The following is a 27120-nucleotide window of genomic DNA, read 5'->3' as shown; positions in this document are numbered from 1 at the left end:
GAAAAAAAGTTGTAAGCATGCTTTCTAAAAATTCAGCACAAAATGGATATAGGATTCCAGATCTATAGCAGAGACTGCACTTTGAATTGCATAACAGATATCTTCGTTGCAACAACAGTGTTTATAATAGCCACCATCCAGTTAGGCCTCCTTATTTTTAAAAGCCATCTGTATAATCCTCGTGGTTCACAGCATATATAATGTAGGTATATCATCTGCGTCATGCATATAAAAGATTGTTCTCAGTCCTATTAATAGGTATAATATTTAGTAGCAAAGCACTTGTCCACCTGTCCACTCGCAACAGGGGCTTCTGCAGAGATAAATGTCCACAGACATTGAGATTGAGATAATACTTATCAGCTTTATGCTGCGCTGTACGTCTCCATAGCTGTTTACTGGGCCCAGACTGCTTAAGAAGTTCAGCAATGTAGTTGTCACGCTGGCATGGCGGCTTGGCGTGCGAATGTGTTTGTGAGTCGCGCTAATGCATTTCGCCCCGCCCCCGGAGCTTCGTCAGAACGTGTATCACGTAATTCCGCATAGTCTGGGGCATATCACCATCTAGTGGTCAGTTGAGTACACACATATATTTTTCCCATCATGGGGATTTAGCACCATCTTGTGGGGATATTTCTTATTGCATTTCTGCTCAGAAGTAAAGTTCCATTGATGTTATTTTGCACCATCTTGTGGCTATATGTTTCTTTGCCTATAAAATTCAGAAATTCATTCCTAGCTTGTTTAATAGGCCCATATACTCCCAACGCTAATACATATATATCATCCCAGGTACACTCATACCACATGAACTTATTGCTGCTGACCATAAATTAGGTAAATTACCCCTTTTCCATCCGTCACTCATATTTATTTAGATATCAATCAATTTTCGACTATAAATATCTTAGTGGAGGGGATAATTAGGCCGGGACAAACCTATTCTCCCGCCCATCTCCCCTCTCCCCCCCCCCCAGGAGAGCCAAGAGCCCCCAACTCCAAAGACAAATAACAGCACATAGAACCAGAACATAGAGAATTATATATACACATCATAGTAAGTAACGATCCCCTACTATAGGAATACTTTTAAATTCAGCTCTGTGTTTAGGCCTTTTGGGCTCAATGTATCTAGAACATAGATCCAATAACTTTCCTTTTTATATAGTTGTACATCTGTGTTCATATATCTAGTACTAGGATTTAAGTGGTAGATAGCCTTCACCTTTAGATTAGAGGGATCTGAGTTATGATGCTCTAAGAAATGCAGAGCAACTGGAGTTTTTTCTTTTTCTGCATTTTCCTCTTTCCCTGCATCAATTATATTTTTTACATGTTCCTGGATACGTGATCTCATTTCTCGTTTAGTTTTTCCTATATAAAATTTCCCACATGGGCAGGTCAACTGATATATCACGTTTTTGGTTTTACAGGTCATTGCATGTCTGATATCATATGTTTTTGTTCCTGCTGAATTCGTGAATTTATCAGTGACCTCAATCAATGAACATATGGAACAATCATTGCATTTATACATTCCATTTTTTCGTTTAAAAAATTGATGACCTGAATTATTTTTAAACTCAGAAGCCGTCAGTAAGTCGGATAGGTTTTTGTTCCCCTAGCTACCTAATACTTGGGGACACCTCTAGATACTTAATATTAAAGGTACTTCTGGCTACCTAATGCTAAGGGACACCTGTAGCTAGCTCCCTATAACAGGCAAGAGAAGTAAGGGCGAAGTGACGACTGGACCAGCCAGCACAGTTGCAGCGCGGTTCGACTGGGGTTTGTAGGTTCATGGAAGGTGAAGTCTAAAGTTCCAGGACATCTTTGCCTATAGGCTCCTGTGAGGTAAATCTGGGTCTGATATAAAGGCACATTCTGAAAAAGCTTTATATAGTAGTGACAGTTTAGCTTGCAAAAATATTACAAATGGTTTTAAATTCCAGAGCACTCTAGTCTCTGTATCTAGGCAACAGCCAAATCTCATGACTTGGGAAGGGCAGCCATGCTAAACAAACATTTCTTGGTACAGACCCAGAACCTGCCAATAATCTTTGTTACTTGTAATAATTGCATTATTCACTCTTAAATGAACTGCTGCCGTATTGGAGATTTACTTGTCAGGGAGATAGGTAGTACTTGTTTGTCTTGCATACTCATCATTGTAGAGTATCATTAGTTTCCCTATACTTTCCTAGTGCTTCTGGGCCAGCACAAGCTATCTGGGCACTCTGTAGTACTGGTCCAGGTACTGTAGAACTGGTATATGTTTGCCGCCTGTGAGATGGGCACATGGTGAGCCGAATGATGGCTCACCCTGTTGCTGCTCAAATTCCCAGAGGCGTAAAATACTATTCCCCCTCCGAGTCGTCACAACTCGGAGGGAGATGTATTTCAGGGTCCGACGATCGCTGTACCCTTACGCACCCCAGCCAGTATAACATTACTGCTATGCCATGCCTGGTTTTGGCACTCGGCCTACACCGAAACCACCCACTTCAAGGCTCACTATACACCAGCGGTTCTGGATGTGGGCCTGGCTTTCAGTGGCATAAAGAGATGATTTGCATATTTGGGAGTGATGCATCTTGGGAAACCACAGTTGCTTAAATAAAGCCGAATTATTGCAAATACCTTCAGTTTTATGAATGAAGGGAAAATTATATTTATTTTCTCTAATGTGACTCTGCTGCTTTATATCACTGCTGATAGCAAATGCTCATTAAAGGACAACCGAAGCGACATGAGATAGACATGTGTACTGTATGTACAGTGCCAAGCATGCTAATAACTATGCTGTGTTCCCTTTTTTATTTCTCTGCCTGAAAGAGTTAAACATCATGTATGCGAGTGACAGTTTCTGTCCGGGTCGGGACCGGGTCTGACTGGGTCAGACTATAGCATAACCCTCACTGATAAGTAATTACAGCCATAAAACACTTTCTTGACAGTAAATGGCTTCTGACGGCAGGAAACAGATAAAAAGGGTCAATAGTTTATAGATTTGAGCTCTGGCATACTTCAATGAAGGTGTCATTGAGCAGAGGCAATGAAACAATACTGGAAAAACTAATACTAATAATAAAACTGTGGGATATCTAAAGTAATTTTTAGGAGAAGGAGGATAGATATAATTGTTTTTCTCATCAGTTTATTTTCACCTCGGATGTCCTTTAAAGTGTCAGACAACTAATGTACTTCCAGGAATACATGCATTAAAGTTAGAAAATATTTGGAACAGCTGTACATACTCAGCCTAGTAGACTGTCTGAAGACTGGAAGGGGGCGGGCAATGATACACAGACTATGTAAGAGAGGAAATGATGTCAGGATTGGCTTCAAGATATACACAGACAAAATAGAAAATCCTAAGAAGGAGTTTCTCTTTTTGAACTATAGAAAAATCACTAAAAATCAAAATGTGGACAGTGCAATATATATGTTGTGTAAGTGGAGCAAGTATTTATCTACTTATATATGTGTTTTTTTCCTGAGATAGTATGGCTGACAGCTCCACTTTAAATGGAATAATTTTTACAAAATCTTCTGTTTCCTAACTATACATTTCTGTCGGCTAACATGAGACATTTTCTTTTAGTAGAATCTGGTAAAAACTCTAGGGCTAGGAACACCTCATATACTGTATGTAGTATTTGCACCGTTTTCATGTAATATTCCTTTCTTGCAGGTTTGTAAAGAAGACTCATGTGTCTCAGGCCTCAGTAAGAGTCCAAGTCTCCAGAGCTCTAATGTAAGGTCTGTCACTGCTTGCATTTCATTCATGTTTTGAAATTATTATAACTTTGTGTGTTATTTATAACTTTAAAGGGAACCCAAAGTGAGAGGCATATGGAGGCTGCTATATTTATTTCCTTTGAAACCATACCAGTTACCTGGCAGTCCACCGGATCCTGTGTCTCTAATACGTTTAGCCACCATAGACCTTGAACAAGCGTGCAGCAGGTCAGGTGCTCTGACTCAACTGACTCAAGTTTTACTGGATTAGCCATATGCTTGTTCCAGGGTTTGACTCAAAAAATACTTATGCTAGAAGATCAACAGGGCTGCCAGGCAACTGTCATTGTTTACAAGCAAATAAATATGGCAGCCTCCATATCCCTCTCACATCGGGTTTCCTTTAAAGAGAACCCGAGGTGGATTTGGGGGAGCAGATGGGACACAGAGGCATATTCTCTGCCTCATGACATGCCTCTGTGTCCCCACGCTGCCACTCTCTGCCCCCCCCCCCACCGCAGCGCTATAACCCCCCGAGATTAGCGACAATATTTGTCGCTTTCTCAGAGGTAAACATAGGGGAGAGGGATTCCCTGTCGAAAACGCCCGCCAGGGATGTTCCTGCAGAGTTTTGCAGCTTTCTCTCCCTGGCGCTCCCCCACCTCACTGCACGCCGTGAATGAGAGAATCTCTCATTCCAGCGTCGTAACTCAGAGGTCACAAAAGTGAAAGTGGGCCATTGTGGCTTACAGGAGCGGCGGTTTTGGAGGCTACCTGATCCACTCAGCCCCCCGATCAGATAGCCTAGTTTTATGTTAATTTCATGAGCCCACCTCGGACTCTCTTTAGAAACAGTTTCAAAAATCAGTTTTTTGTTTTTTTTTATTAATATTTGTTGTGAAAATAAAATCTAAAATAACAAAATTACAGATGCCTGGAAGACTAAATGCTATATCCTTACCAGGGCCGGGACAAGGTCCATCACAAACAGAGGCTGAGCTGCCCAAGTGCGCCCTCACCCCCCCTCCCCCTCCGTTTAATGTAACAGTAAATTATGCACAAAAAAAACAGTCTTTTTCCACCGGAAAATCGGATTTATATAAATTAAATGTAAACGCTGTGGAGATAGGAACTATTAGCAGCGAATGGGGTGGGTGTTCCTGATGACAGGCAGAGAGGAGGAAGTACTGACACTTTCTCCCTGCTCATCAGCGAGGTCTGCATTATGGCTGAGCAGAGCAGGGGACGAGGGATGCTAAAGGGGAAGATGATGCTGTGACTCATATGTCACAGCACAACAAATAAAAAAAAGCATTAAAACATTTTATTTAAAACAAGATCAGGGGTACAAATAATGAGCTGAACTTACCTATGGCTTCTTGCAGCCCCCCTGTGCCTCTGGCAAGCAGCGGTGACCACCACAAAGCTGGCCGGTTGCCGCCAGTCGCACTCTGTGCACGAGGAATTTTCATGTACCACAGATGCACAGGATGCTCCAGGCCCACTGGAGCACAATGAGGAGGCCGGCCAGCTTAGCGGAGATCACTGCTGCTGGCCAGAGAGACTTGGACCAGCATCGTGGGTACAGCACTCCAGGGGGCTGCAAGAAGCCCCAGGTAAGTTAAACTCATTTTTTATAATCAAACTTTAAATGTATTTAAATTAAAAGCAGGCAGCATAATAATCTGCCACATGTATTTATAGGTGCAAAATGAATGATATACTATATCCACAAACATACTCATTCTGCTGCACCTATATACGCATGTGACAGAGACTATGCTGCATGCTTGCAATAACCAACCAAGAACCAGGCAATTACTGACACACTGTCAATAAAATCAGGATCAACTACTACTACTACTCAGTACTCACACACTGTAAATTAAATGTGTCACTCAGATGACTGCAGCGCAGGCACGTAGCCAGCCCAACCAGAAGACGCCTGCGAGGAACGTTATTATGAGAAGAAGGGGGCGGGGTGGGCTCACGACAGACAGATACCAGCCACAGTCAGCCAGAAGCCAACGTCAAGAGAAGGGGGCAGGCAAGACTCGCGCGAGAGCCACCAGGAAACATCAGCCACAGCACGTGAGCTGCACGCTTGTAACATTCCCGGCGGCAGATGGAGAGAGCGGGGGGCGGCGACGCCGCCGGCATTATCGACACCGTCCATCACCATGGCAACAGAGCAACACAATTAGCGGTAAATAGCGGGACGGGCTCCGGGAAGACACACACACATAGCTAATGAAAAATCCGATCCTGCGCCTATCAGTGAGGTCACGGACCAGCTCCCCGAGGCTGTAGCCTTGCCAGCCCTGATCCTTACAGTTATGCAACTTATGTTAGATACATTGCTGCAAACACTCCAAGATAGTACAGTATTTATTTTTGGGATTAATAGGGGATTCATTTAATGCCATTCTATTCCATGGCACTGTCCAAAGTAATAAATACACAAATACGGAGTTGGTAAACAACAAAAATGTGACAGTGACTAAAGCCTCATCTACATGGTACAATTTTCCATCAGATAGACGGATTTATTAGATAGATCTAATAAAAAATTGCTTCATGTGTAGACGTCCAAATTGTTTCAGATCAATTTTGTGATAGATTTTGCTTTGATAAGTACCCAAAATCTATTGCAAAATCTATCGCAATCCGATTGAACCGGTTGGAAATTATCTAATAGATCCGTCTAATAGATACGATCTGACGGAAAATGGTACCGTGTAGATGAGGCTTAAGATCGATAGATAAATAGATAGATAGATAACTTTAATGTTGTCTATCTATGGTAGTAAAAAGCTGGTAGGGACTAAACATATCACAAAAAGGGAAAGAGTTGTCTATCTAACCGTGCAAAGTGTTAGGAAAACAATAAACATCCTGAAGCAAAAGCCTGATCTACCACGCTTCTAATATTGAATGGGTACCCTTAAGTCTGGTACACACATCCAATTTTGATTGGTCAATGATTGGCCAATTTTACCACTTTCTTGAAGTATGGGCGCTTACCTACACTATGTACTACATAGTATTCAAAATCTGTTGGCCCTCATACTACATGGAGGTGGCAAAATTGGTCAGTGATTAGCCAATCAAAATTGCATGTGTGTACACACCCTTACACAGCAGTTCTAACTGATATGAAAGCTCAAGTCACATTTTTATTTTACACGACAGACTGACATGTTACAGTTCAAGTACGGTTATCTGTATTTATAGGCAAGGTTTATAGGCAGTGTTAAAATGAAATGTGTGTTGTTTGCAGTAATGTAGTACACGTCAACTACTTATTTATTGATTAGGTTATAAAGATGAAAGTTATTAATATGCTTTGAGTTTTATGATAAACATAGTACTATAATCTATGCTTTGTTACCAGATATTGTATGATGCTTTAGGTTGTCATGCTGCTTAATCATCAGTCATCCAGGGTGATTACTGAAACAAACAAATGGAAAGACATGTCATTCACCAACAGCTAAATGTGAGGTTTCACTACAGACGCTTTCAACTCATCAACTGTGACCACAAACATTTACCCAACTAATCTGAGAAGCTGACTGTGTTATGCAGAGTGATTTTATTGCATAAGTTAGCTAACGGCCATTGCACTACTCAGTGGCTGTTTTACAATCTTTTATAAGATTTGTCTACAAATTAAAACACCACAATCAATACTTACCTATAAGAAATGTTCCCTTTCTGATGCATCATTTTGACAACATAGTATGCGGTAGGATATATGCTACTGTGGAGATGCACCAGGAAAAGAAAAATGTCAATTAGAAATAATTATTTTTTTTTGCTTTCCCTGGTCTTTTGATGGCAGTATGCTATGGGATCTAACTAGCAAAAACAAGACAAGGAGGGAATGCTAAAGTTATTTATTTACAGAAGTAATAGTGGCATTAACAACAAAAGATCTTCCAAAATTAGTGCATTTTTAAATTCATTGAAGTTAGTGGGGCAAGAGAAAATGTACTTTTGTGATAATGCTTATTTTACAACCATTTCAATTATGCAAAAAAAAAAAAAAAGAGTTTGCATAAAAGGGAAAACAGTTTCACAATTTTTGCAGGCGTATTCCTGTTGAACATAAGGAATAAAGGCAGCTGTGAAACAATGATACAACCATGCAGAAAACTTTTGAGGTAGTTTGAATGACAGTATAATTCACTGACAGAAAGATGTGCAATGAAGGCAGAAGGGGGAGGGATGATAAACGTAGTTTTATCCATATTAAATTGGGCGACTCCTAGCAGTATATTATTATATAGTACACCTGTGGTGGGAGGTAGTGTTACCCCTTCCCCATTTGTTCTTTGGGTTGGTTCACACTTGTTTCAAAACCATATCCGTGGCTCCATTTTTTCACCCTTGGCAAAAACGGAGCCACGGATACCAATGTTAAAAATAGCGGCTGTCTTCTTCACACACTTCAAAAACCGGATCTGTGGGCTCCGTTTTAGAAAACTGAACGGAGAGTCCAGATTTTGCAGATTTTCATTGAGCCCGGATACCCGCAGAGGCAATGAAAGGCAACACAAAAACGGATCTCCCTCTACACAGAGAACTTTTACACACAAAAAGGATGCCAAAGCAGATTGCCTACTGCCTGTTCCTCCCCTCAGTGTCATCTTTGCGGACCTCTTTTTCCAATAGAAACACACAGGAAGGAAATGTTTTTTGACATGTTTGAACGGACTGGAAACGTATGCTGCAAAAGCACAACATTTTGAAAAACGGATCAGTTTTTAGAAAAACGGATCCGTTTAAAATGCACTCCGATCTGCAACCTCACAAGTGTGGACCGACCCTTTCTGGAGAGTGACTACTGACACTGTACTCCACACCCACAAATGTGGAAGAGTTTGTAATTCATATTTGCCTAAATTGCCTTGTGTCTGGTTGCCTCCGGGACAATTTGGTCTGTGTGTACACATGTATACCTATGATTTATTAGTAATTACTACACAATAAGTGACTGCAGGTTTTTGTCTTTGAGTTCCATCAAGACTTCAACTTCTCCTACCATATTTTTCATTAGTTCTGTTCAATAGAGATGTAGCGAACGGTTCGCCAGCGAACGGTTCCAGGCGAACTTTGGGGGTTCGCGTTCGCCTGGGCCAAGCGAACTTTTGCGGAAGTTCGATTCGCCCCATAATGCACTATGAGGGTCAACTTTGACCCTCTGCATCACAGTCAGCAGGCACATTGTAGCCATTCAGGCTACACTAAGCCCTGGAGCCTCACCCCCCCCCCCCTTATATAAGGCAGGCTGCAGCGGCCATTAGCCTCACTCGTGTGCCTGCTAGAGACAGACTAGGGACAGCTGCTGCAGACTTGTTATTCTAGGGACAGATTAGTTAGGTTCTTGGCTGCTTAGCTTGCTCCTGGCTGATTGTTATTGCTTTTATAGCACCCCTCAACAGCTCTTTTCAGAGCTCATCCTGTACTTTTTTTTTTCTGTGTCAAACTGACACTTTTGTTGCACGCACAGCCTTGCTAATTGATAGTGTGTGTGCCACTGCCAGCAGCCCAGCACATTCAGTGACTACCTGTGTGTGTGACAGGGAGCTGCACATTGTACTACCCAGTACTGCATATACCCAGTACCTGTTGTGTTTACTTAACCCACCTCATCACTGCATATACCTAGCTTTGTGTTGAGTGAACCCAGCTCACTGCATTTAACTACCTGTTGTGTTCTGTGAACCCACCTCACTGCATATACCTAGCTGTTGTGTTGAGTGAACCCACCTCACTGCATACAACTACCTTTACTGTTCAGTGAACCCAGCTCACTGCATCTAACTACCTGTTGTGTTGAGTGAACCCACCTCACTGCATCTAAGTACCTTTACTGTTCAGTGAACCCACCTCACTGCATCTAAGTACCTTTACTATTCAGTGAACCCACCTCACTGCATTTAATTACCTGTTGTGTTGAGTGAACCCACCTCACTGCATCTAAGTACCTTTACTATTCAGTGAACCCACCTCACTGCATATAATTACCTGTTGTGTTCAGTGAACCCACCTCACTGCATATACCTAGCTGTTGTGTTGAGTGAACCCACCTCACTGCATATAACTACCTTTACTGTTGAGTGAACCCAGCTCACTGCATATAACTACCTGTTGTGTTGAGTGAACCCAGCTCACTGCATCTAAGTACCTTTACTGTTCAGTGAACCCAGTTCACTGCATCTAACTACCTGTTGTGTTGAGTGAACCCACCTTACTGCATCTAAGTACCTTTACAGTTCAGTGAACCCACCTCACTGCATCTAAGTACCTTTACTGTTGAGTGAACCCACCTCACTGCATCTAACTACCTGTTGTGTTGAGTAAACCCACCTCACTGCATCTAACTACCTTTACTGTTCAGTGAACCCACCTCACTGCATATAACTACCTGTTGTGTTGAGTGAACCCAGCTCACTGCATATACCTAGTGTAACGATTGGTCATGCAGATCGTGGTCGTGACTGGAACTAGACTGGCAGATCCACGATCTCTGCATGGCAATCGTTTTGGTTTAACAAACTGGAAGATCACAATAGAAATACTGATGTCTGCACAACAGAGTAGAATATAATGTGTTTTATTACAATAATGCAAGTGTACAAATGCAGATCACCATACACATACAATCAAACAACGCGTGGTGCACCACAAATACCAGAACCCTGACTATCTATCTATCTATCTATACAAATATATACAGCAACCCACACAATATGAGAATATATACAATAATACAATATATACAGACACGTCTCAACACAATTAGCACACAGAAGAATCGTCAGACTAGCAAGGATCAAATACCAGGAAATCAGAATGGATCAGAAGTACAGAATCAGAAGACAAGAGATTAGTCGAACAAGCAGGAGTCAAAATACCAGGAGCTCAGGATACAGGACAGATGGCCAGAGTCACACACTGCAGGAACAAGACACAATGACCTAGCAATGTGCTGCTAGGAAGTCCGGCCTTAAATATGCAGCACATTGCTCAGGTGACTGACCAGAGTCTTTCACAGTTCCATCTGCTGGTGAGCCGAGGAATTGCACTGCTCCCAGCAATATGAGCGCCACCTGCTGGTAGACAGCTGAAGTCCACCTCAAGTTCCTAGTGCTGCCACCAGCAGGATGACACAGATCATTACAGTACCCCCCTCTTTTAGGAGCGGACTCCGAACGCTCCACACGATCTCCAGAGTTAGCCCCACCTGGGTCCCAATAGAAAAACCGAGGCTGGGTGGGCAGGGAGGGAGAGAAATCAAAAAACATAAAATATGGATGGACCACCGAAGTCTTTAGAGGCTGGACAGCCTGGACATGATGTGACCGGCCAGAGTCACGCAGAAACACAAATTGGGAAACAGAGACATCAGCAGCGTGGAGATCATCAGGATCCGAAGGAGCAGGAACAGACTGGAACCCATCAGGATCAAGAAGAGCCGGAGCAGACTTGAGATCCGCAGGAACACCGTACTTGGAAGCAACACCTGGAACCGAAGACTTGGAAGCAACACCTGGAACCGAAGACTTGGAAGCAACACCTGGAACCGAAGACTTGGAAGCAACACCTGGAACCGAAGACTTGGAAGCAACACCTGGAACCGAAGACTTGGAAGCAACACCTGGAACCGAAGACTTGGAAGCAACACCTGGAACCGAAGACTTGGAAGCAACACCTGGAACCGAAGACTTGGAAGCAACAACTAGAACCGAAGACTTGGAAGCAACAACTGGAACCGAAGACTTGGAAGCAACAACTGGAACCGAAGACTTGGAAGCAACAACTGGAACCGAAGACTTGGAAGCAACAACTGGAACCGAAGACTTGGAAGCAACAACTGGAACCGAAGACTTGGAAGCAACAACTGGAACCACAGACTGGATACCCTCAGAAGCGGCAGCAGACTGGATACCCTCAGAAGCGGCAGCAGACTGGATACCCTCAGAAGCGGCAGCAGACTGGATACCCTCAGAAGCGGCAGCAGACTGGATACCCTCAGAAGCGGCAGCAGACTGGATACCCTCAGAAGCGGCAGCAGACTGGATACCCTCAGAAGCGGCAGCAGACTGGATACCCTCAGAAGCAGCAGCAGACTCACCAACCTTGGAAGCAGCAGCAGAGTCGCCAGACTTGGAAACAACAGCAGAGTCGCCAGACTTGGAAGCAACAGCAGAGTCGCCAGACTTGGAAGCAACAGCAGAGTCGCCAGTCTTGGAAGCAACAGCAGAGTCGCCAGACTTGGAAGCAACAGCAGAGTCGCCAGACTTGGAAGCAACAGCAGAGTCGCCAGACTTGGAAGCAACAGCAGAGTCGCCAGACTTGGAAGCAACAGCAGAGTCGCCAGACTTGGAAGCAACAGCAGAGTCCTGTGACATTTGAGCAGTTAACTGGAAAGCTTCAGGTAGTGCTGCAGGCAGATTAGCAACAGACTGAATAGTCTCGGGCAGGGCAGCAACAGGCTGGATGGTAAACTGGGTGCCCTCAAATAGTCCAGCAGACCAGGCACCACCAGGTGAAGCAAGAACCGTAGCAGGCCAGGCACCATCAGGAACATCAGTCTGAGCACCATTAGGAGCAGGAACATCAACAGACTTGGCACCTACAGGAACAGCAGCAACAAAAGTCTGTGAAGGCTGGGCAGCAGCTTGCATAACCTCAGGCAAAACAGAAGACGGGATAACTTTAGTCAAGTTAACAGGTTGGGAGGCTTCAGACAGGACAGCAGGCTCAGTAGTTTCAGACAGGACAGCAGACTGTGTAACCTCATGGATCTGGACCTTTGGTTGAGCACTTGGCTGGGCCGTTGGCTGAGCGCTTGGCTGGGCCGTTGGCTGAGCGCTTGGCTGGACCGTTGGCTGAGCGATTGGCTGGACCGTTGGCTGAGCGATTGGCTGGACCGTTGGCTGAGCGATTGGCTGGACCGTTGGCTGAGCGATTGGCTGGACCGTTGGCTGAGCGATTGGCTGGACCGTTGGCTGAGCGATTGGCTGGACCGTTGGCTGAGCGATTGGCTGGACCGTTGGCTGAGATCCCAATACAGTCTGTGCGGACTGGCACTGAAACTGTGTGAATTGAGCCTGTGCGGACTGGGAGCAAAATTCCGCAGGCAGGGAGCAAAGTTCCGCAGGCAGGGAGCAACACTCTGCGGGCTGGATGCAACACTCTGCGGGCTGGATTGCAGGACTGGATACTGCAGGATAAACATTCTGGAGCTCTGCAGGCCTGGCAGGCTGACCCACTGTCAGCAAACCTAGTCCATGAAAGAGTCCACAAAGAAAGGCGAAGGACTGCTCAGGACAGACTGGAGATTGCTGAGGACACAAATCACCTGGAGTCTGCATGGACATGGTTGAAGTCTGCACGGATCGGGGTGAAGTCTGCACGGATCGGGGTGAAGTCTGCACGGATCTGGATGAAGTCTGCATGGAGCTGGATGGAGTTTGTATGAAGCTGCAAGGAGTCTGCACACGACTGTAATCGGCTGGAGGCTGCACACGACTGTAATCGGCTGGAGGCTGTACCCGACTGTAATCGGCTGGAGGCTGCACACAACTGGAATCGGCTGGAGGCTGCACACAACTGGAATCGGCTGGAGGCTGCACACAACTGGAAGCGGCTGGAGGCTGCACACAACTGGAAGCGGCTGGAGGCTGCACACAACTGGAAGCGGCTGGAGGCTGCACCCAACTGGAAGCGGCTGGAGGCTGCACCCAACTGGAAGCGGCTGGAGGCTGCACCCAACTGGAAGCGGCTGGAGGCTGCACATGCTGAATGGAGTTGGTAGGAAAGAATTTCTTTTTCCTTTTGGATGATGACTTGTTTTCTAATGATTTTTGCCAGGACCAAGGTGTGGTTCTGACTGCAGTTTGCAATGGAGTTTGTACAGATAACTGACATGCAGGTTGTGAACTCTGGACATAAGGGTTATCAGAGAGAGGATGAGATTGAAATTTAGAGGAAAGAATTTCTTGCCAGATGGCAATCAAAGCAGAGACAGACTCATTCTCACACAAGGCATTAACCATCAGAGATCTTACTCCACAGATACAATTCCTAATAAACTCCTCATCTTGTTGCAAATAGAATGACATAAACTGTTCCCTATCATTCTTCAAATAGCCATAATAAGCATTGATCTCTTCTGCAGTAAAATCAAAACTGACTTGATTGCTGCAATCTCTCCACTCATTTGACTCCTCAATCACATGCATGCATGGATCTGCATCAAATGACAAGATTTCCTCCCAAACTTGGATCAGGGCAGAGGCGGCTTTCTGCGCACACAATTTGTAACCACTCATCCTTTTCACAGCATGCACATATTTCAGCAGACAAGAGGTTTCCATTTTAGAATAGTGGTTTAAAAAACTTTTCCTATCCTTCTTTAAATGATCAGCTAGATAGTTAATATCTGCTGCACAAAAGACAGGTTCTAAACGAGATTGGTTCCTAACCGGCAGAGAATGTATTTGTCTATTAATAGAACTTGACTGAACTACATCATAAACAGAATCAAGACTGGACTGGATTGTAACAGACAAAGAACCAGTTTGTATTTTATTCTTTGCTGTCACAGAACAAGGTTTGCATTGGGAAATTAACATATCTTTCCAGGCAGACATTAATAATGAGGTTCTTTCAAATTTGCATACTCTTAAATCAATTAATGATTGAAGGGATTGAACACAAGCTTGCATAATATTGTTGTCTTTGTTGGAGTAGAACTTAAAGAAAGATTCCCTGTCATTTTTCAAAATTGAAATCAAAACAGTAATATCAGATGGGCTAAATGGAGGATCAAGAAAATTATCCTTGGATAATTTACTTTTCAGCAACCATTGAAGGACTTGCAGCAGGTCCTGCACCTCTTCTGCAGACAAGATTTTCTGATTAACATAGTTTTGCACTAACTCCAATAACTGCTGAAGCTGCTTTCTGGAGTAAGCTGCAAAATACATGAAGGAATAACTTTTGCTATCCTCAGCAAGCAAGACATAGTAGTACACATCATCAAAATTCCAACTCTTTGTACAGATAGATGAATCTGCAGTATTTCTGTGATCAATATATGGTTGGGCTAGGTCATTCTGTAACGATTGGTCATGCAGATCGTGGTCGTGACTGGAACTAGACTGGCAGATCCACGATCTCTGCATGGCAATCGTTTTGGTTTAACAAACTGGAAGATCACAATAGAAATACTGATGTCTGCACAACAGAGTAGAATATAATGTGTTTTATTACAATAATGCAAGTGTACAAATGCAGATCACCATACACATACAATCAAACAACGCGTGGTGCACCACAAATACCAGAACCCTGACTATCTATCTATCTATCTATACAAATATATACAGCAACCCACACAATATGAGAATATATACAATAATACAATATATACAGACACGTCTCAACACAATCAGCACACAGAAGAATCGTCAGACTAGCAAGGATCAAATACCAGGAAATCAGAATGGATCAGAAGTACAGAATCAGAAGACAAGAGATTAGTCGAACAAGCAGGAGTCAAAATACCAGGAGCTCAGGATACAGGACAGATGGCCAGAGTCACAACACTGCAGGAACAAGACACAATGACCTAGCAATGTGCTGCTAGGAAGTCCGGCCTTAAATATGCAGCACATTGCTCAGGTGACTGACCAGAGTCTTTCACAGTTCCATCTGCTGGTGAGCCGAGGAATTGCACTGCTCCCAGCAATATGAGCGCCACCTGCTGGTAGACAGCTGAAGTCCACCTCAAGTTCCTAGTGCTGCCACCAGCAGGATGACACAGATCATTACACCTAGCATCCCCCCAAGATGGACAAAATGGACAAACCAGGTAGAGGAAGAGGTAGAGGCAGACCCAGAGGAAGGCCACCAGGCACTGGCAGGTCTGTGCGAGGTGGTGTTGCTGTGATTTCGTGCGGACCTGGCCCAAAATACAGTACTCAGAAGAAGGCCCATGCCATCACTTCCCAAGATCAGGACTTGCTTGACTATTTAACACAGAACACCTCATCTCCCGCAGCCACCAGCGCTACAACAAGCACCACATCTGCTGCATTTGACACTTCGCAGGAGTTATTTGGTGGTGGTGGTGAAATCACTGATTCCCAGCCACTACTTCAACAACAAGAAGAAGGCGCAGGTACACCACCTCATACGTCTGAGTTAGGTGGCGATAGTATGGACGTAACGTGTGAGGAGGGGGATGATGAACCACCTGAATTTGGTGCAGTTGAGGAGGTGTCTGAGGAAAGCTAAGCTGGGCAGGAGGATTATGATGACGATTATACGGATGCCACGTATGTTCCCGGTAGAGGAGATGACCAGGGGACAGTTCAGAGGGGGAGTCAGAGAGGAGTAGGAGGAGACGACTCCATGATAGAAGCAGAGGGAGCTCGTCCTCAGAAACAGCTGGGGGCAGTGTCCGGCGCCATGTATCGCCAGCTATGGACAGCCAGCCAACATGCCCTTCAACGTCAGCTGCTGATGCCACCGTAGCGCCATCACCCCAGGGGGGCTCAACGGTTTGGAAATGTTTTAACATGTGTGTCTCAGATCAGAGCAAAGCCATCTGTTCTCTCTGCCAGCAAAAATTGAGCCGTGGTGCCTTACGAAGTGCCTTACGAGTGCACCTGGAGAGAAGGCACAAACAGCTATGGCAAAAACACCTGAGGAAAAGCAGCACACAAAAGACAAGCCACCCTCCTTCTCCTCTTCCTACTTCAGGTGCATCGTCTTCATCCGCTTTCTCCCTTGCAACTTCACAGCCACCCTCCTCCACACCGCCTCTTCCCTTCAGCGGTTCCTTCTCCTCTGCCCACAGCAGTACCCAGCTGTCCGTGAAGGAAGTATTTGAGCGTAAGAAGCAAATGTCTGCCAGTCACTCTCTTGCCCGGCGTCTGACAGCTGGCGTGGAACTATTAGCTCGCCAGCTATTACCATACAAGCTAGTGGAGTCGGAGGCTTTCCGTAAGTTTGTGGCCATTGGTACACCGCAGTGGAAGATACCAGGCCGCAATTATTTTTCACAAAAGGCCCTACCCAAACTGTACCGTGCAGTTGAGAGGCAAGTGGTGTCATTTATTGCGAAGAGCGTTGGGTCAAGGGTCCACCTGACCACGGATGCCTGGTCTGCCAAGCACGGGCAGGGCCACTACATTACGTACACAGCCCATTGGGTCAACCTGGTGACCGATGGCAGCAAGCAGGGAGTACGTGGCTGCGCAGCGGACCAACTTGTCACACCTCCACGGCTTGCAGGCAGGCCTCCAGCCACCTCCTCTCCACCTGCTACCACCTCTTCGCTGTCGTCATCCTCCTCCTCCTCCTTGGCTGGTGCCGCGATCTCCTCTCCAGCTACACAGCCCCAGCACCCCAGGGCCTATGCTGCATGCCAGGTACGACGGTGTCACGCAGTGTTAGACATGTCTTGCCTCAAAGCGGAGAGTCACACTGGACCAGCTCTCCTGGCTGCTCTTAACAAACAGGTGGAGCAATGGCTGACCCCGCACAAGCTTGAGATTGGCAACGTGGTGTGTGACAATGGCAGCAATCTCATTTCTGCGTTGAATTTGGGAAAGCTGACACACATACCCTGCATGGCACATGTGCTGAATCTGGTCGTGCAAAGATTTGTGTCCAAGTACCCAGGCTTAGAGGACGTCCTGAAGCAGGCCAGGAAGTTGTGTGGGCATTTCAGGCGCTCTTACAAGGCCATGGCATGCTTTGCGGACATTCAGCGTAGAAACAACTTGCCGGTGAGACGCCTGATTTGCGACAGCCTGACTCGCTGGAATTCCACCCTGCTGATGTTCTCTCGCCTACTAGACCAGGAGAAAGCCGTCACCCAGTACCTGTATAATTACAGTACAAGGACACAATCTGGGAGGATGGGGATGTTGTGGCCCAACAACTGGACACTGATGCAAAATGCATGCAGGCTCATGCGGCCTTTGAGGAGGTGACCAAACTGGTGAGTCGCGCTGAGGGCACCATCAGCGACTTGATCCCCTACTCCTACTTCCTGGAGCGTGCTGTGCGTACAGTGGTGGATACAGCTGTGGAGGAGCGTGAACGAGAACAGTTACGGCAGTAGGAGTCGTGGGAGCGATTTACATCCGAACCCGATGTTTACACAACACCTGCGGCAGCACAGAGGGGGGAGGAGGAGGAGGAAGAAGAGGAGTCATGTGGGGAAGGAGAGGAGTCAGACTCTGATGATGGTGATGAGGAAGATGTTTCTGTGGAGGAGGAAGAGGCGGCGGAAGAAGAACAACCGCGGCAGCTGTCACAGGGGGCTTCTACTGCTCCACGTTCCCGTGGTATTGTTCATGGCTGGGGGAGGAAGAGGAGTTGCGTCCCATCACTGAGGAAGAGCAAGAGGAGATGGAGAGTACGTCTGCATCCAGCTTTGTGCAGATGTCCTCTTTGATGTTTTCTAGCCTGTTGAGGGACCCCCGTATCAAAAAACTCAAGGCGAATGACCTGTACTGGGTGGCCACGCTACTAGACCCTCGGTACAGGCACAAAGTGGCGGACCTGTTACCAACTCAACAGAAGTCGAAAAGGATGCAGCACTTGCAGAACAAGCTGTCGATGATGCTTTACAATGCATTTAAGGGTGATGTGGCTGCACACCGCAATCAAGGTACCACTGGCAGTAACCCTCCTCCTCCAAGTCCACGCAGGCAAGGACAGGACGCTCCAGCGATCTCAGGGTGATGTCGGACATGCGGACATTCTTTAGTCCAACTCCTCTCCATAATCCTTCCGGATCCACCCTCCACCAACGCCTGGACCGGCAGGTAGCCGACTACCTGGCCTTGAGTGTGGATGTAGACACTGCGAAAAGCAACGACGAACCCTTGGACTACTGGTTGCGCAGGCTTGACCTGTGGCCAGAGCTGTCCCAATTTGCCATACAACTTCTCTCTTGCCCTGCCGCAAGCGTCCTGTCAGAAAGGACCTTTAGTGCAGCTGGAGGCAGAGTTAATGAGAAGAGAAGTCGCCTAAGTCACGACAGTGTTCAGTACCTGACCTTTATCAAAATAAATGAGGAATAGATCACGGAGGGCTACTGCATGACCGAAGACTAAGTCAGTCCCCACACACAGCATCTCTGCCTGCAGGCTGCTTGCCTTCTCCGCCACCACCAACAGGGTCCAGGACTCTAGGCGGATTCCTGAATTTTTAAGGCCGCTGCTAGCAGCGGCCGCTACACTAATTTTTCTGGTGCGTGTACATGCCTGCCTAATTTTTCTGGCTGCACTGCAGGCGGCTGCAACAAATAAACAAAGGCATGTACATGTGCTCATCCCCCTTCGTGATCATTACCTTGCCGCGGTGAAGGGGCTTGCGTATCACAATGAAGCAATGACCGCCGGCTATTTGAGTGTCTCGGGTGGGGGTGGCACACAAAAGATAATAAGGTCGTTGCTTCATTGTGGTCAGACCAAATTTGATCAGCTGAACAGTCACTGTTGTTCTATCATTGAGCTACCACAGCCCGGCGACCATATGGGCTTGAAAAACGCCACGGCCTACACTCTGGCCACAGTGCACACCAGTCCAGCACGGCCGTCACTACGCAAACAGCTGTTTGCGGTGCGTTACACATTGAGTTTGGTGTGTCAGTGTGAAGCAGAACTCTAATTACAGAACTCCCTGATTGATGTATACACATGCAAGATGTTTGAAAGCACGTTAGGCCTGCAATTTAGCATTCAATGTGATTTCTGCCCTTAAAACGCTGCTTTGCATCAAATCTAGATTTTTCCCCGGGACTTTGGGCATGTATCCCACTCCGCCATGCCCCCCTCCAGGTGTTAGACCCATTGAAACATCTTTTCCATCACTTTTGTGGCCAGCATAATTTTTTCTATTTTTCAAAGTTTGCATCCCCATTGAAGTCTATTGCGGTTCGCGAACCGAAAATCTGAGGTTCGCGACATCTCTACTGTTCAATTAAACCTTCCATATATTACCTCTGGGAAGTGAGCGCAGCATTGCTTATATAAAAGTACTCCAGGAATTAAATAATTATAATTATAAATATAATTATTTAATTCCTGGAGGACTTTTATATAAGCAATGCTGCGCTCACTTCCCAGAGGTAATATATGGAACGGTTAATTGAACCTATGTAAGCAACACGTGTAACTAAGGCAGGCACGCTCGCTCCTTACATAGCAACGAGAGCTGCTATGTAAGGTGTGCATAGCGGCTGCTCCTTCATTTTAATGAGTGCTCCTTCACATTAAGCTGTGCTGCATTAGCTGCGCAGCTCAATGATTCAAGGCCATTGAGAGCCTATGATGTAAAGCATTGACACAATCCTTTTGTTGTCAAACATAGAAACTTCTCAATTTCATCAGGTTCCCTGTTACTCCTGCATTCCTTCAGTACTTGAAACATTTACTCTGTAGTAAGGTAGATAAGACAAGACACACAACATTTATATTGCGCTTTTCTCCTGGCAAACTAAAAGCAGCAGAGCTGCAGCCAGTAGAGAGCGCTCTGTACGCAGTACCAGTGTTAGTGAGTCTTGCCAAGGTCTCCTCACTGAACACTGGCTTACTGAACAGGAAGAGCTGAGATTCAAACCCTGGTCTCCTGTGTCAGAGGCAGAGCCCTTAACCAGTACAATCCACCTGTAATTGCATCATTTGTTATATGCAACTCCATAGCAGAATTTCATATACAGTTTGTATGAAACACTTTTGTTTGTTTCTATTAACAGGCCTGTTATGGACTGCAAAACTCTTCAACTGTTTTAAAGTCAAACTATACAATGTTTTGCCGTACAGCTGTTAGTCTCATATTGAGAACATGCTCCCTCTCTTCTCTTTGTTCATCTACTGGAGTATATAGAGAGCTATAGGTGCTCCACAATTGAGGCTTGTGTATCTGGGTTATACACAATATGCTTGGGGTTTGCATGGCAGTATGGTTGGTGTGATGCATATATGAGTGGGGTGAGTCTGCTTATATCCTCTGGTTCCTCATTTGTTTTTAATGTTTTTAATTGTGTGTCGTTTTTGATATTTGCTCTGACATGGTGTCCTAATAAACCTTATATTATATTGGCAAGTGAGGCTTGATTAAACTTTTTCTACATACTGATTTACTAAGTTTATAACTTGAGTTGCAGGCCCACGGCAGATACATTTTGCATATGTAATTAGTGGAGAAGGATTTTAAAAATCTCCTTCCTTACATAGTGCAAAAATATTGCCTATTTTGTGAGGACCATTATTCTCCCTTTCTTTGACACTTTTGTTAACACTCAACCCATCTGTAATCTCTTTGGGGCTACTTGCATCTGAAACAGTTCTGTTTGGAAATGTGCAGCTCTCAAGTTGAATACAAGATACATTATGTAAAGAGACTAAATGTCAACTATGCTGCCGTCACAGTAAATAGAAGACATCGGACATTACCAACAGATTTTGGACTATCCCATCTTTTAATGGGGGTTCTCAGGGTTTTCTTTATTTTTAAAAGCACTGAGTGAATGACAGTTGCTCCATCCAACTGCCAAAAAAGTGTGCAGTGAGCAGGGAGGCTGGCCTGCATCTTTGTATAAATATTTTTCAGGGAATGTTTTTATAAAGAATAAAGGCTATGCTGAGAATCCCCCATAAAGAGATGGACTAACCCAAAACCTGTCGGTAATGTCAGATTTCTACTTCCTACTGCATGTAACAGCAACATAGGAGAAAAGTAATTTATGGCTCATTTTACTCTGGAAGAAATGTACTTCTTATTTGTATGTGTTTTACATTTTACGATTTTCGCAAAAGAGCCAATTTTAATCATATTAAATTTTGAAGCCATTATAGGTTTTCTTCTTTTTCTTTTGTGGATCAGCACAGGAATTCAGGAACAGGTGTAATTTTTTTCAGCAAAGCTGCTTCAACAGAAAACATTCAGCAATTGTGCATTCAAGGTTATTTCCTGTGCGCAGAGAAGACAGGTCTCTCTGCATCTACATGAGATCTCTGTTCCTTTACACTAGCAATTCTGCTGCTCCAAAGCTTTTTTTTTTTTTTCTTAATCTAACATTAAGGACAAAAACACAGTGCAGTTCACATCTGAAAACAAACGTGAAACATCCAAACCCACAAAGCATCAGGTATTAATTGCTTTGAAAATATCATTTGAAACATTTTTATTTTTTTTACAGTAGAGTATGGGGTATTAACTATACAGGCGTTAAGAACATCTTGCAAATTCATACTGTATACATCAATAAAGATACATAAAAAATATAGAATGGAGAATAATGTGCATATAGCATATATATAGTATGCAATAGTAAAAAAAAAAAAAAAAAATGTTTGTATCTTTTTAATATAATTATGTGCTAAAGCTTTTATTGACTCTTATTGTTCACAATGTTCAGTATGGTGGTTTGCATATATAAGTAGCACAATGGAAACGTTCATGCTGCAGTAAGGGCCCATTTCCACTATATGCAAATCACAGATTTTTTTCCTCGCGCGATTCTGAATGCAGCATCTGCATGGCATGCGGGGAAAAATTTGCTGCATGCTGCAGTTTTCCGCACAATCCATCCAAATCCCCATAGCAGTACATGGCATGGCTATAGCGATTCGGGGCAAATTTGCATCAGCACGGGTGCCACGTCCAATTTGGAAACGGACATGGCACCTCAAAACATAACGTAAGGCATTAGTGGCTGTGATTTTTTAGAATCCTTTACAGAGTTTCCCATTCTCACCATCCATGAGATCAGACAACATCCATGATAGTGTGCCAACTAAAATGTATTTGCAACAATCTTTATGTTAGAAAAATAAAACGGAAATTAAATCTTTGCACCTGAAGAAGAAATGAGATGTCACCAGGAAAATCTGTGTCTTCATTGTGGTTCAAACAGGCATTTCTACAAGACAAAGAAAATGTTCTATTACAAGATCATGGTCGTTCTTACAGCCAGCCATTTCATTTTTCCTCTTATTCTACAGCTCTCCAAAAGAATCATTGAAACATCTGCCATTTTGGTCACCTGTAGCTGATTTATGGATGAATTATTTGCTGATCTTGCTTCAAACCAAGAATTAGGCCCTTCACATTCATCTGGCTGATGGCTCAGCCATGAGTTCTTCTCCTGTTCTACTAGAAATCACTACTTTCCTATCACCTTTTTCATCTAGTGCCCAGGAACTACTAACATTTAACATAATTGCTGCTCCATTTTGTTATCCCATCCTATTGTATTGGATCATCTTGGCTTAAGCTACAGAATCATACTGTTATTTGCTCTATAGGTGAAACATTTTTTTTCAGTTATTGGTAATGGTCTTCTCCTTTTCAGAACGTGTAACTTGTATCAACCATCCATTCTTAAATGTCTTAGACAAAATGGGTACCAATAATTTACCTCCTCATCTTTTTGCCTCAATTGAACTTTTGGCTGGTACCAAGGAACCCTTTAAGGAAATCTTTCCCATTTTAGAAAGTTCAGTTTACAAGTAATAGGATAGTAGTAAATGGTGCTTATGATAAAGGCAATGGTGGATGGTAGCAGAGGTAGAAAAATATTATAACTGGAAAGACTTGTGGGCTACCTCAGTAGCCCAAGCCCAAGTCAGTGGCAATAATGGCCAACCCACAACCAAAATGTCACATGTAATAATTATCAGGAAAGTGAGGGGCTCCACACCACAGGTAAAATTAGGATATGTGTACCAGGTCAGTCAGCTCAGTTCATTCCTCCACACTGGATTTTTAGAAGGAAAGAGGTGTTCTTTGAGGATCGGCAAAGTTCAGTTGCGTGCTCCTTTCCAGCGCTTATGTGAGCAAACCCTTACAAACATGCATGTGCCTAAATTGGTGATGCAATATCTGCATGGAGCAGCAGAAATTTGATTTAAAAAATTAACAAATCGCTCAACACTATTTCCAACTGAAGTAACTTTCATACATTATTCTCTGCTACAGGCTCACGCCATGATTCAAACCAGCTCTACTTTTGCCTAGCACAAACATTAATTATTCCAGACATCTTTTTTTTCCTCACAGGCTAAAGCTCAATTTGGTAATATGTATGAAATGAAGGAGGAACTAATTGAATGAAAGTAATTTTTGGAGGCAGAAATATATCATCATCATTTAGTGGTGCTGTAGTTTAAAGTCTGAGCAGCTGGTCAGACTTACTTTGCACATAAATCATTACAATAATTAATCACAGCCTTGCAATGAATATTTTGTCTTATTATGACAACTCAGTCAAACATAAATTTTAAGGCAATTCTCCTACTTTTTAATAGATCGCATTACATCTTGTAGCGATGGGTGTCAGCAGCACACAGAGAGAATCTGATTATTGGTGATCTGCAGTATCACCAAGAATACAGATATATACCTGATTATTGATTATCTGCAGAATCACCGATAATACAGATATATCGCTAACCTCTGGGCACCTGAAGCGTGTAAGTGTTTGGTGTAACAGTATGGATCGGACCACCGGGGTAGCAGGTGGTCCAATAAGTAGAAACAGACTCTACTGCAGTCAGGTACTCCAGGAGGGAGCAGACCTTGACTGGTATGCAGCAGTGCCCCCTCTGAGAAGCAGGGGACCCCTGCAGGAGGACTGAGCACCTAAGGGGTGGGTGACAGTCAGACAGGTCAGGCAGGCCGAGTCGACAACACACAGACAGATAAAGTACAAAGACAGAAGGCTGATTCGGTATCCAAGGCAAGCAGGGTTTGGCAACGGAATATCAGAAGTGCAAGGTACCGACTCAGAGATCAGAAGAATAGTCAGGAAAGCAAAGTCACAACAGATATCAAACAATGCCTAGTCTGGGTGTGAGGTCCATGGTCTCTACACCCTGGAACTAGTCTGACATATAACAGAATGATAACACAAGTTTCCTAGTCTGGGTGTGAGGTCCGTGGTCTCTACACCCTGGAACTAGTCTGAAGTATAACAGAATGATAACACAAGTTCCCTAGTCTGGGTGTGAGGTCCGTGGTCTCTACATCCTGGAACTAGTCTGAAGTATAACAGAATGATAACACAAGTTCCCTACTCTGGGTGTGAGGTCCGTGGTCTCTACAACCTGGAACTGGTCTAATGAATAGCACAGATGATACTAGGTATTCCTAGTCTGGGGTGTGAGGTCCGTGGTCTCTACACCCTGGAACTGGTCTAATGAATAACACAGATGATACACAGTAAACTGGCTAAGTGTGGATTCCCAGGTCCTCCTGGTTCCACCACACTGAAGGATCTGACTAAGGTCTGAGTGCTAACACATAGGTATTCGCAACGCCAGACAACCAGCAACTGAACAGCAAGAGATATATATAGTGAAGCGCTCCTCAGCGCCGCCCAGCTCCCATCAACCAATCATCTGCTGAGCTGGGGTCAGCTGACCGTCCTGATCAGCTGACCCTTCTCCTATTGGCATACAGAGCCTGTCTTGCGGCGCGCGCGCGTTTAGCTCTCCATCTGTGTGCACTACTAGGTCCAGATAACCCAGACGCATGTTGCTGTGAGGAAACCGCCGCTCTGTACGCGGGAGCCGCCGCCTCACTGTCGGCACAAGCGGCGGCTTCTCCGCAATCCTTCACACATCTATGTTCAAATATTTGGGAACATCACTAATAATCTATTCTGTTAAACCTAAGGTATGGGCTCAGTCATGAGTCCCAACCTTTATTGTCACAAATACGGTAAGTAGTAGAAATATGAGCATGGCAAACCCCCAAGCTTTTGTTGCCTCTTCAAGGGGTGCAGTCACTTCACTATTTCAAGTAACAGATGCAACTTTCTGGCCCACTTTAGGTACAAATATTGCACAGAACCTAAGCACTGTACTCTTTGTCTATAGCCAAAGTTACAGATTGCCCACCAAGCTCATGGTGAACCAGAAGTCCTAGGATTGTTTACTGTGGGCTGAAATGTATCTGTCTATAGACAAATAAATACAAAGCTAAAATCCAGTTCATGTGAAATATCTAACCCACTTAGATGTTTATTCCTGAGCCACCAATCTTATGATTCAGATGTCGTAGCCACTCAAGCACAGCCACTATTAGTGGTTCTGTCATCTCATCTTCTTTCCCTTTCTATTAGAACAAAACCGGAATTTAAATGTATTTATTTTTTTGACTATAATTTGTATTGGATTTTTTTTTCACAGCATACAAGATATGCAATAAAAACTTCTACTACTACTACTGCAATCCAGTTGAACAACAGGAAACATATAAAGCATATTTTGCATAGTTGAACGGCATCCATGTGTCTGCATCAGAGAAAATGGAGAAATAGGCCAGGTCAACCAGAGGGCCTTAAACTGCAGAATATATTTAGGTGTTAGGTATTTGAGAGCTGTCCAAAGGGGAATCGTGCTATCCACGGAGCACAGATCTGGTTGTAAATATGCAGAGTGGATTTTAAGGTATGAGAGATCTGCTCCATAAGGTAGATCTACCAAATGTTATGCAGAAGCCAGGTCAGGGGCAGCAGAGGGTGGTTCTAAAATATTGCGATTATACAACTATTGGCTGCGCAGAATGGGGCCAACAGCTTATTCTGGTACTTACTCAAACTAGGAGAATGTTTTCAGAACATATCCTTATAAATAGTGAATCCCAGTGTAAGTAAAATTTGCCTAAAGCATTAATCCCAAGATCTCTGAAAAGGCAGGCATTGCCACCAGTAGTGATGCATATCAGCATTGGGGAAGTACTAAACAGCAGGGGAAAGGGATAGCTTTACATTTAGAGAGCTTCATGAGAGGGAGTTACCATTCATATAGGAATTTATAGGCGTTTCCTTTAATAACATTACAGAACAGTAAAACCTTTGTTTAAGAGCACTTTGCAATACAAGCAAAAATGTTTGTGAATTCTATTGGCTTTATATATATATATATATATATATATATATATATATATATATATATATATATATATATATATATATATATATATATATATATATATATATATATATATATATATACACACACACACAAAAAAGTATACAGGATCTTCTCAAAAAATTAGCATATTGTGATAAAGTTCATTATTTTCTGTAATGTACTGATAAACTTTAGACTTTCATATATTTTAGATTCAAATACACACAACTGAAGTAGTTCAAGCCTTTTATTGTTTTAATATTGATGATTTTGGCATACAGCTCATGAAAACCCAAATTTCCTATCTCAAAAAATTAGCATATTTCATACGACCAATAAAAGAAAAGTGTTTTTAAAACAAAAAAAGTCAACCTTCAAATAATTATGTTCAGTTATGCACTCAATACTTGGTCGGGAA

General features: G+C 43.9%; 1 protein-coding gene across 1 annotated transcript in view; it reads left to right on the top strand.

Annotated features, from left to right (window-relative positions):
• Window positions 1-27120, top strand: part of LOC137518597 (band 4.1-like protein 4B) — a 252326-nt gene that overhangs the window by 77857 nt on the left and 147349 nt on the right. Inside the window, exon 5 of the mRNA XM_068236670.1 lies at window positions 3695-3762. Within this exon, the coding sequence (XP_068092771.1) occupies window positions 3695-3762 (68 nt within the window). The remainder of the gene's footprint in view (window positions 1-3694; window positions 3763-27120) is intronic.

Source organism: Hyperolius riggenbachi, chromosome 5 (assembly GCF_040937935.1).
Source record: "Hyperolius riggenbachi isolate aHypRig1 chromosome 5, aHypRig1.pri, whole genome shotgun sequence".
Lineage (NCBI taxonomy): Eukaryota > Metazoa > Chordata > Amphibia > Anura > Hyperoliidae > Hyperolius > Hyperolius riggenbachi.
Note: the sequence above shows the minus strand (reverse complement) of the source record. Positions and strands in the feature narration are given on the sequence as shown.